Below are 12,272 nucleotides of genomic sequence, written 5' to 3' on the forward strand. Positions count from 1 at the left end.
TCACAACATCTACTTTCATAATGTGCATCATTTAGCCTGTCACAACATCTACTTTCAGAATGCGCGTCAATAAACCACTCACAACATCTACTTTCAGAATGCGCGTCAATAAGCCTCTCACAACATCTGCTTTCAGAATATGGGTCATTAAGCCTCTCGCAACATCTGCTTTCAGAATTTGCGTCATTAAGCCTCTCACAACATCTTCTTTCCGAATGTGCGTCATTAAGCCTATCACAACATCTGCTTTCAGAATGTGCGTCATTAAGCCTCTCACAACATCTGCTTTCAGAATGTGCGTCATTAAGCCTATCACAACATCTGCTTTCAGAATGTGCGTCATTAAGCCTATCACAACATCTGCTTTCAGAATGTGCGTCATTAAGCCTCTCACAACATCTACTTTCAGAATGTGCGTCATTTAGCCTATCACAACATCTGCTTTCAGAATGTGCGTCATTAAGCCTCTCACAACATCTACTTTCAGAATGTGCGTCATTTAGCCTCTCACAACATCTGCTTTCAGAATGTGCGTCATTAAGCCTATCACAACATCTGCTTTCAGAATGTGCGTCATTAAGCCTATCACAACATCTACTTTCAGAATGTGCGTCATTAAGCCTCTCACAACATCTACTTTCAGAATGTGCGTCATTAAGCCTCTCACAACATCTGCTTTCAGAATGTGCGTCATTAAGCCTCTCACAACATCTGCTTTCAGAATGTGCGTCATTAAGCCTATCACAACATCTGCTTTCAGAATGTGCGTCATTAAGCCTATCACAACATCTGCTTTCAGAATGTGGTGATGGCTATTATGGTTCCAGCTGTTCTGCTTGTGGCCAATGCAAGGGAGGCAACTGCAACTCACAAGATGGAAAGTGCACTAAAGGATGTCAGCCTGGCTATGAAGGTCCACTCTGTCAACAAGGTAAGCCATGGCCAATATTTAAACAATTAAAGAGAAGGCATCTTCCAAAAATGCTCCGTTACACATGGTGAATTGGAAATGTAATGGTCTCTCTAAGAAGGGTTACGACCAAATCTTGCATGTCATGTATGAGGAATGAGGATTGACTTCAAATATTTTAAGAATACCTTGCACAATCAATAAGCAAATTATACATACATAATTGTACCAGCGTCAGCCAGTAAACAAAATGGAAAACTGAATGATAGTATGAAGTAAAACTGATTCCCTAACAGTTTCATAAAAATCAGCCTTCACATTTTCATGGGTATAGAGTGTGTCAACAACACCTATGGAGAAAACTGCCAATATCCCTGTGGCAACTGTCTTAATGGGACATGTCAGCCCTCCAATGGCTCATGCATACTTGGGTGCGAGGAAGGCTACAAGGGTGATTCCTGCAAACGTGAGTAGATCAACAGCTTTAGGTATTTAACAAGTTTCCACTCCTTCATTCTAGACGTTAATAAAGACATTTGATATTATTTATTTGCGACCGTTAGAAAATGTTTTGGAATATCAATACGTCTTCAATTAGTGCCAATATCTTTCCTAGTCTACCCTGAAATGAAATAGTTATATCAAATTTAATCGCACGTAACACTTTAATAACTCACTCATGAACCAAAGCATGTTTTTGACTTTTTAATATTATAGTGTCTACAAGCTCCCAAAAGGGCGACGGTTCCATATCCAGTTCTACAGTTGGTGCAATAAGTGGCGCGGCTGTAGCTGTACTAGTGGCAGTGATCCTCGTAGTCCTGTTGGTCGTCATCAAGAGGTATGTGTCATACTAAAAATACCGTTTTGTATCGGACAGTCAGACACAATGATCTTGGTGGCATGGCCCGAACATCTTAACTTCAGTCACCCGCCTGCCAGACTCGATGTTTTACAGATCGTGACGTATAGCCGGAATATTGCTCACTTTGACGTCAAGCAATATTCAGTCACACAACCACTGAAGCATATATGGAAGGTTTTACTTGAATATACACAACGGAACACACTATGACAGTAATAAACATTATAAAAGTTGTTTGGCATTGCACATTGTACCACACTTCTAAAGACGTGTATGCAATGAGTGTTAGTTCTACGGAAACTACCATTAATTGTACTAACATGTACATACACATTAAAACAGAGGATGGTTTATGTTCCAGAAGACGTAATATGAAGTCTCAAGAAGAAGAAAATACAATTTCTCTCGGTAAAGTAAAAGGTGTGTCCTTACATGTTAGTACTACGGTTATGAACTGTTATTCTCGTTTTAGAATTTTCCCTTTTATAGCAAATCAGGAACCACAATCTGCTCGCACTGATGATCATGCTATGCTTTATCTCTGTCTATAGCAGGAGTACCTAACACCGAATGTGATAATAATAATTACGTCGTGTCGCGTATGTTGACATGTACACATTTCAATACAACCATCACACATAGGGTATAAGTACACGTTCATAGTCAATACATCAGACACCCTATTTAGTAGCATATCTTTTTAAGGGCATAGATGTTGCATTAATGTCTTATTGCTCTTGTTTAAGGTGAGAAAGACACTCCTGCTGCAGGTAAACCTGCGCCACCTGAAAAGCCTGCTAAGAAACCAAAGCCTCCTGCAGACAACGTGTACGAGAACTCGGAGCCATACTACAACGTCGTCCCAGCTCCTGTGTCCCTGGACAGGCTCAAGCAGTACGTCAGGGACAGAGAGACAGGCGTGGGATTCGAACACGAGTACAAGGTAGGGCTTGGTTAAATTGATAAATACAGCAGTAATCTAAAATTAAAAGCACATTTTCATTCGTTTCGCAAAAGCGCGGCATTATCATGGCGTTATTCGGGCGTGTGGGTATCTATAATATTGGTGCTTCGTTTGTTTCCATGTTGACTTCATGCAACAGAGGAAACAAAAGTATGTGTATCCCTAACTGTTTGGCCAATCGAAATCGTGCCGTATGGGTTACCTCCATGCTTTGTTTATGACGCAGTCCACATGGATACACACTCAATATGAAATACAGGGATGCAATTCTTTCAAGAGACTAAATTGCTCCCCCTTCTATTCCCATCCCACTTGCTAAACAATCTAGTTCTTAAACGGGTTTTTTTACTTGTAATTACGCAGCATAATCTCTTCGTTTGTACAAAGACGTAATTTAAAATTAATATATTGGTTTTACTAGTTTACAAGAAACAAAATCAGTAAATGCACTGCCGTGTCACTGGATTATCTGGTCCATCGATCACTCGATTGTCTGGTTTGTTTACAGCAAGAGTACTGCTATGCGGCGTCAGCTAATAAATACTTACTTTTGTGAGAATGGCTGGTGCTACCGGCAGGGCTGGACATGCCTACCCTTTTCGCGAATACCTGGTGTTATCGCTGATTTTCAGTTGTCCATTCACAAAGGTTTCACAGCTATTTTGCCATGTATTCCAAATGGAATCTGTTTCGGCAGATAATTGAGCCTGGTTATTCCCTTTGCATTGGCGTTTTATATTTATAGCTACTCCGTTACGGAATACACGGAGCTCATGTCGAAGGGAGAAAACCTGAAAATAAAAAGAGGAACCGTTTCTTGGAACTATTTCCATGTGAGTTTTAGAAAAATAATAGTGTATATATAACAGTCTATTATAGGCGTACATGTACGTTTTGGGGTATTGTTTTCCAATGGCGTGTAATTGTGTGTGGTGGTTAATAAAAAACAAAACTTAAATAGGATTCGAACCCCATTTGAAATAATAATGGCTGGCTCCATTTAATACATTAAGTCTTTGGCTCCATATGAATTGTTCACACATCACATTCTCACTTTCACACTGAAATCTGAATCATACAATTATCAAATTATCGCCTTAGCATGCTGAACATTGTAGTCCTGTTAATAATGATTGCAGAACATTCCTTTTCCAGATCAGTATTTTTGTATATTTTGACTATATATGACCTACTACATATGTGAATGTCACAGTCATGTGTAAATGAAAGTTTCAGGATATCAGATAATACGTTTGATGTGATATATAAATGATTGGAAGAAGATATATACTGACTAATATTCACATTTGTCTCATGCAGTGGTAAGGAACCCTTATTTTGAACGCGTTAACGTTGCTCTATAATATAAATTTATAATTCAAATTCCTTAATGGTGTGAATTCTAAATAGTGTCTCCATTAAGTGTTTCCTCTGAAATGAAAACATATCCTCATTTCTCTTTTGAACAGATGACGACAGTCGCGTTGTTCTGATGCCAGATGGTGATGCCACATGGGACTATATCCACGCCAGCTACATAACTGTAAGCCACACTTAATCAAATGGTTAGCTATTCCCGAATGTATATTATTCAAAACTGCCCCTTGCAAATAAATGAATGAAAAGTAATTTCGTATAATGTGTTCGTCATCTGTCACTGCACAATACGTTTGTTACGTTTCAGGGCTTCTCCGAATCCAGTGTGTTCATTGCTGCACAAGGTATATGTCTTGAACGTTATTATTAAACATTTATAGACCAATATTACTATATCATTTCCTTCGTTGCAATCCTACAAAATGCACATGTGAACGGTTCTGCTTACGTACATGATTTTGGAGGACCTCCTCTGTTTGTTTGTTTGTTTATTTGTTTGTTGGTTAACGCCACATCCAACAATATTCCAGATATATGACGGCGGTCTTTAAATGATCGCGTCTTGATCAGACAATCCTGTGATTGATATCATGAACATCGATCCGCACAATTGGGATATGATGACATGCATCAACCAAGTCAGTGAGCCAGACCACCCGATACCGTTAGACGCCTCTTCAGACCAAAAGCATGGGTTGCTGGAGACCTGTTCTAACCCGAATCTTCACGCGTCGGCCTCTTCTGACTCGGAATTCCCCATCACACTACCAACGTCAGAGTCATACCTCTCTTCATTAATCATGGACACACACTATTTCAAAAATGGTCATGGTCATGGTAATTATATTCCAGGACCAAACCCTGTCACTGTGAACGATTTCTGGAGGATGGTGTGGCAGGAAAACGTATCGATAATCATCATGCTAACTAGAGTCATGGAACTAAACAGGGTAAGCTAAACTAAAGAGGAAAGAGTTTACTTGAACACAATCCTCTTGTAATAATCTGTGGTAACAAACGTCTTTATGTCTTTGTCTTCCCTCGAGCAACCTCGATATAACTGATAGGTTTTTGGGAGCCGTCTAAAATTAGAATCAGAGGTGCATTATTGACCTTTTCAGATATTAATTATATTACCTACACATTAAGTGTTAAAACGTTACATTTTGCAGTTAGTCTAAATCAAGGATGCACATAACCATCCACTTTTTTTACAGAAAAAGTGCGAACAATACTGGCCTGACGAGAACGAACAGAAGATATGTGGTCGCATTGTCATCAAGCCACTGTTGGCCACAGTCAGGGCGGACTTTACCATCAGAAGATACAGTGTTCACCATTCTACGAAAGTAGGTCTTTTGGTCCTGCGCGATACTGAAGCACATGTTGCACATAGGTTGCACATCTCCTGAGGCATGTTACTTTGTTCGAAATATGCCTCTGTTTACCTATCTGTGAATGGGTACCCGGTAGAATGAAACGGTAATGAGACAGTCACTGTTAACCATCTTGGATATTTCTTGTGGCTATTAAAAAGGGGTTTGTCGCTTTTATCATTATCATTATTTGTACTTCAAAATAGTTAATTTAAGGAAATCGGAGTTGTGCAATATGTTGTTATCAGAATTGACACTTCCTCTGTTCCATATGAGTGAGTGAATGAGTGAGTATGCTTTTATGCCGCTTTTAGCAATACTCCAGCAATATCACGGCGAGGTACACCAGTAATGGGCTTCACACATTGTCGGGAATCGAACCTGGGCCTTCGGCATGACGAGTGAACGCTTAAACCACTAGGCTACCCGACCGCCCCCATCCCATATGAGACCTGTAGATCTGTTTCATTTGAGATGCTATTTCTAGCCCTCTGACAAGAGGACAGTGACGCAGCTTCACTTCACGTCCTGGCCTGACCACGATGTTCCTTCTGCGCCGGCTCTGGTCGGCTTCTGGAAGCAGTACAGGAGTCTGACGTCATCAGAGGAGGACATTACCGGACCTGTTGTAGTTCACTGCAGGTATGTTGCCTGTGACATTTCCAAGATATGATTGTGCTTTCAAATAGAAACAAAATATCCTGAGCCATTCAACTCGTCGTCTGAAAACCTGCACAGCGATACCCGTGTCCAGAGGATGTCTAAAGACCCCTTATACCTTCATATGTATCCAGCATACCCAGTGATATACAGTCGGATACACTTATCCTTTCACTTTTACATATTCTTTTTACCTATATTATGTAATCCTCATTTTAAAGATTTACCCTTATGTTGACAGCAAAACTGCAGGATTCATATCAAACCATGCTTAATATAAGTTGGAATGTGTGTAGACATTTTCATCTTTTTCTACAACATCCTGTGCCTCAGTTTCCTGTACTATAATAATATCGAATTACCGCATTATTGCCATGTACACTTGGGAAACGTATCTGCAAGAACATAATGGGAAATGAAGAATAGGTTCATACCGTTTCTCTAATATGTGATCCCTTGATGACTGAAGTTTCTGTATCTCCTTATCATCACTGTATTTGTGATGTCCGAGTACTTCACCTTTGTATATAATTGCCTTGTAATTAATAACTTGCTCTTGTTTTCTTTTTGTGACCTACTGTGTATCTGATCTCCAAATGACTCACCTGCATATCTGATTTGCTGGCAACTTTTTTTTTCATGGCTTCAGCGCTGGCGTTGGACGTACGGGGACGTTCATTGCGCTCGACAACCTCTTTGATGAAGCCGAGTCTCTGAACAAAGTAAACGTGTTCTCGTGTGTGTCTAAGATGAGAGAGGCTAGGATGAACATGGTGCAGACTGTGGTAAGTCCAAACTGTGAAGAGGCTAAACATTATTGTTTGGTAGCATCATGACAATTATGTTACTTTTTCAGTTATATATGATAACCACTTAACTCACATTGAAAGAGACTACATTCTAATGACGACATTTTTTATAAACACGTTTTGCATGTTTCCAGGAGCAGTACCGCTTTGTTCATGATGTTCTTCTTGAAGCTCTTGGGAGCATTGGGACTTATTATACCTCTGCTGAATTTGAGAGAACAATTGGAAGTGGTTTGACATACACCAGACACGAAGAGGCGGAGATGAGCAGGCAGTTTCAGGTACAGCTAATGGGCCACGAAATAATGCTGCGTTATTGTGTTGTTGGAAGGGGGCTTTGCAAAGTGGATAAAATGCTCACACGTCACGGTTCTGTGATATAGCTGGACTCTTGGTAAAAGTGGTGTAAAACATACTCTCTCACTAACTGTTTTGACTGGACCAGTAACATTTGCGTAAATAATCTAACCAGCTTGAATGTGATGACGGAAATGACTGAAGGATTTAAACTTTTATTTATTTATGTCACGTTTTGGTACAGATGCTTGTATCAAACACGTAGGTAGGACATGGTTATATACCTAAGGTTACATATACACAGGGACGAACAACATCATGTTACAACAGTGATGTTAGGTGATTCTATGTGATGTAGTCAAGGTAAGCCGATGCAATGAATACCCAGCTGTCTAATAATGTCAGAACTATTAAAGCTAATCCTGGTGCTTCAGCTTCTAAAATCACTATATATATATATATATATATATATATATATATATATATATATATATATATATATATTAAATGTCTTGGATTACATGTATACTGTCTATATATGTTTTCTCCCATATTAATTAGTCATCAAAGATGTGTGAAATTAATGAACACACCGTACCCTACATTGCTTGTTTCCGCAGTCACTCAAAGCGATTCAGCAGGACGTAGATGATGATGCAGTGTCTGCAGCTCAACTCCCAGAGAACAGAAGCAAAAACAGGAATCAAGACATTGTACCAGGTGAAGTCAGTATCAAAATACTTCTACGTGTTGACATTTTATGAGTCAACGACTCGATGTTAACATTTTGTCCCTTCTGCAATCTGTTCGAAGGATCAAAGTCCTGTCATAAGGACGAATTGGAACTTGTGTCGGTCAGCGGGCATTCCATCCACCCACATTCACATTAAGATATTTTTAGGTACTATTAGTTAATATTATTTCTAAATAACACGCACCTTGTTCAAAATTTGAATCCACAAGATTGTACGTGCAATCGTCATACAGGATTAATAATGTTTAGAAATAACAAACAAAGATATGCAATTCCAATTTTTGACACAAAATACACACTGCCTAATCACTGTGACTGCGTCAGATGAATATAACATTATTACACTTTAGGTTAGACTAACTCCATCCTCAAAGCACGAGGACCAAGATTAAACTGACTAAGACGCCTTCATTTTAACGAGAGAGCCATGAGTATATATGTTCGTTCTTGCGTCGTAATCTATGTTTAGATCTGATATATACTACCACACTATCGGTGTTCAGTTTAGGGAACACCCAAGATTACTCACCATATCTTTTTTATGAAATAACAAATGTCATTATTCTTTCAGCGAACAATGTACGACCCTATCTTTCCACTCCCGTGCCAGGCCATAATGAATACATCAACGCAGTAGTGCTTCCAGTAAGTTGACTGCTGTCTTCTTTGCATCAGTAGAAATCATGAAATATCACATGGTTATAGTGTTTATCTGCAGGGATCTGTTTCAGTATTCATATTGATGTTAAAACCCTTTGCCACTGTTTGTTCCATGCATGATAACGATGATCATTGTTTGATTTGTTTTGACTCCAGTCTGCCACACGTGCCAAAGGTATAATAGCAACCCAGACACCAGTGACACCGACTGTTGTTGACTTTTGGAGACTGGTGTATGATCACGACTGTTTCGCCATTGTCTGTCTCGAAGACGATAAGGTTGGTATCGCACACAAGGATTTACTCCGCTTTTGTAAACATAGTGTTCAGTTGTGACATCAAACCTGGGCATCAGCTCGTCACACTACACTGCAGAAGAAGAAGTAGTCAACAGACACTGCTGCAAATGGCATGAGGGCCTAACAACAGCCTTGCAGAAAGCCTAATAAAATGCGCGGTCAATAGTTTGCGAACACTTCAGATCATTTTTGATTAACGTACCATCCAACGCTCCCTGTTTTTTTCCCTTATTCTGAATATGTTTATTTGAAGTAAACAAACGTAGCCTATACTATTTTGCAGTTCTTTCAAACTTCAAATATGGTACATGTAATGCTATCAACACGTGCTTCATAAACAATATAAGTTGTCATTGATGAATTAAATAAATACTGTGGTTTCTTATAATATTTTCAGTTTTGATATGTCTGTAGGTTTTCTTTGGTGACGAAATTGCAGGTGATCATTGGGAACTACATATATGTCTTATTTGAGTTAATGACAATCTCAAATGCATTTATTTTCGCATTCATCTCAAGGTTAACCTTTCAGAGACTGTATCCCATGAAGGATCAAGTGTTGGAGATGGGACCTTTCCGAGTCACACACAGCACAGAGGACACTACAAGAGACATCTTTTCCATCGTTCAAATAACAGTAACACTGAATGAAGAGGTGCGACCTCATTGACCAGTCGTCAAATCATATTGTGCCATATTAAAGCACATAATATTTATGATGATATGATTACATCATATCAGTTCATATCATTTTCGTATCAGGAAGTCTGTGAGTGAATATAGTCAACAATATTCTAGCAATGTCACTGTGTACTGTAGATAATCGAGTCTGTCTCAGGCATTTAAATCAGATTGGGTAGCCAAGGTCTCTGAATTTGATAATTGGTGTCACTTATATCGGGCGTGGTGTGTTGGTCCAATCTCATTCAATCAGATCTTAGTTTTTGCTTCTGCTGAAGTAAAGGGTCACATCAGACCAACCTTTCGCGAATTTTGACCGACCAATGGAATGACTGACAAGAGACGACATTAGCCAATCTGAAAGGCAGCTTTCTCATGCTCTGCGGCTTTAGTTTCAAACTGGCGGCTATGTTTTGAAACTTGTTTTGACAACTTCTCGATTTAAAATTTGAGAACGCAACAAACGAACATTCTAGAATGGCAAGTAGATGACCTAGATTGTCTGGATTCAGTAGCAAAACCTGTGATTGTCGTTTGGAATACCCCGTGTTAAATCTTTGGAGCATGCGTGATCAGAAATCGGATTCCAACTGTCTTTTTCATGATCTGGTAGGCGACGCTCTGATTGGTCGGATAAAACGTCTTTCTGACGTGACCCTTAATGAGATGTCCTCATATCTTTGTTTAGCGGAAGCGAGATCTAAGATCTATCTGATTATAATGAAATTGGATCAACACATCAAACCCCAAAAAAGGACACAAAGCTGCAGATTTGTAGAGCATGACTACCCAATCTCCATTAAAGTTGTTTGTTTGTACTAAAGTAGGTGTCTGAGGGCAGGGGGTATACATGTACTACAATCTATCACTTTACATCGTGCACATTATAAATACACTCTTGATCAGACGTAAAGACTGATGCCACGAGAATGCTACTTACAACAATATCAAGTTCACTGTAATGTGTATGGTTTCCAGATCGATTCAAGTCGCCTGATCACAGTGTACAAGATGAAATCCTGCATCCCTGGGAGCACAGAAGCTATGCTGGAGTTCGTGAATGAGATCGACACTAAGGGTACTTCTGAAGAACACAAGACACTTGTGCATTGTCCGTGAGTAGTTTCTGTTCAAAATAGTTCTTACAAAAGATGAATATGCAACAACATTTGGAAGTATAGTTCAAGACAAGAAAACAATACTGTTTGTTCCATCCTATCCCCCTGGTCTCGTTACAGTGACGGTGCCCGACTGTGTGGAGTGTTCTGCAGCATCCTCAACATCATCAGCAGACTCAGACTGGACAAGGAAGTGGACATTTACCTGACCATCCGGGAACTTCAGTGTATCAGACCCCAGTTCATCCAGTCGTATGTGAGTACTGAATACTGCCTCACCGTTGTACTATATCCAACACCCATTGTGACCTCACAGAAACTGAACGTTGTTGTCACAGTTATACTAATTTACTGATGAAAACTATTGTCTTGTTATGTTAGTTTGCGCTAAAAAACACTTATGATTCAGAAAAATCCTTTCACATATTCGTCATTAAAATAAAGTACCAAATTGATTTGAACTACAGTGTGAGAATGCAGTACTCTTTTCTTGCCTGTAGTCATATTTACAGCCTGTATATTCAAACTGCAGTGAACAAATCTAAAAGTATGAACATGAAACGCATAACATGAGCTCGTTGCTAATTATAGCATAACTATATTTCGGAGCTCTTATTTCATTCCCCCAATATTGGCATAGGATAGGATAGCGTCGATGTTGCGCGCCGTATTAAATTAATTGAAGTACATATATACGTTATCTGTTCAGTTCACCATCACTCGTTGATCAGCAGACGCCAACATGTATTATCTCTAGTTGTTATCTTTTGTTCTTTTAGGATCAGTACAAGTTCTGTTACGACATGGTGAAGGAATACCACAGAGCTTCCAGTGTCTACGCAAACATGTAACACGGGTGGGTCGACATGGATCTTAACCTTATTGTTGGGAGACTTTTTATGTCTCAGGTGCTATTTAGTCAGTTCTTTATCTCAGTATATTTGTATTATTGACATGATTACAGTTATGCATGTGTTCTCAGCTGTGCAACTGTTAAAATATACATCTTCATCATGCACCTGCAGACAGACACGGACGCATTTTATAAAGGAACACACTGCATCCTAAATGCACATGTCAATTTGTGGTATAATTATTACAGGTGAGGTGAGGTTAAATGGAGTTTAACGTCGCTATATAAGGATTATTGTACTTATATAGCGACGTGCATGCACGTGTGTGTATGTGACTGTTTGTACTAGTCAAGACTAAGGCCGATTTTATAAGTGCTAGCCCACTGAGATACCATGCTGCAATTTAACATGACTACACCACTAAGACACAGTAAACTGACTCCAAGCCGACCAGTCCATTTTTTAGTGACTATGCTTGTTGTGAGAGGCGACTAACGGAATCGGGTGGTCAGGCTCGCTGGCTTGGTTGATGCATGATTGACATCATGAGCATCGATCCCAATTGCGTGGTTTGATGCTCATGATGTCAATCACTGGAGTGTCTGGGCAGATCGCAATCACATAGCTGGAATATTGCTGAGTGCGGCT

General features: G+C 39.5%; 1 protein-coding gene across 1 annotated transcript in view; it reads left to right on the top strand.

Moving 5' to 3' along the window:
- Window positions 1-12,272, top strand: part of LOC124131181 — a 344,512-nt gene that overhangs the window by 119,502 nt on the left and 212,738 nt on the right. Inside the window, exons 24-33 of the mRNA XM_048395185.1 lie at window positions 1,245-1,376; window positions 1,628-1,751; window positions 2,137-2,195; window positions 2,522-2,718; window positions 3,485-3,572; window positions 4,209-4,282; window positions 4,424-4,460; window positions 4,969-5,066; window positions 5,334-5,465; window positions 5,980-6,134. Of these exons, the coding sequence (XP_048251142.1) occupies window positions 1,245-1,376; window positions 1,628-1,751; window positions 2,137-2,195; window positions 2,522-2,718; window positions 3,485-3,572; window positions 4,209-4,282; window positions 4,424-4,460; window positions 4,969-5,066; window positions 5,334-5,465; window positions 5,980-6,134 (1,096 nt within the window). The remainder of the gene's footprint in view (window positions 1-1,244; window positions 1,377-1,627; window positions 1,752-2,136; window positions 2,196-2,521; window positions 2,719-3,484; window positions 3,573-4,208; window positions 4,283-4,423; window positions 4,461-4,968; window positions 5,067-5,333; window positions 5,466-5,979; window positions 6,135-12,272) is intronic.

This window comes from Haliotis rufescens, unplaced genomic scaffold (genome assembly GCF_023055435.1).
Source record: "Haliotis rufescens isolate VD_foot unplaced genomic scaffold, xgHalRufe1.0.p SCAF_14, whole genome shotgun sequence".
NCBI lineage: Eukaryota > Metazoa > Mollusca > Gastropoda > Lepetellida > Haliotidae > Haliotis > Haliotis rufescens.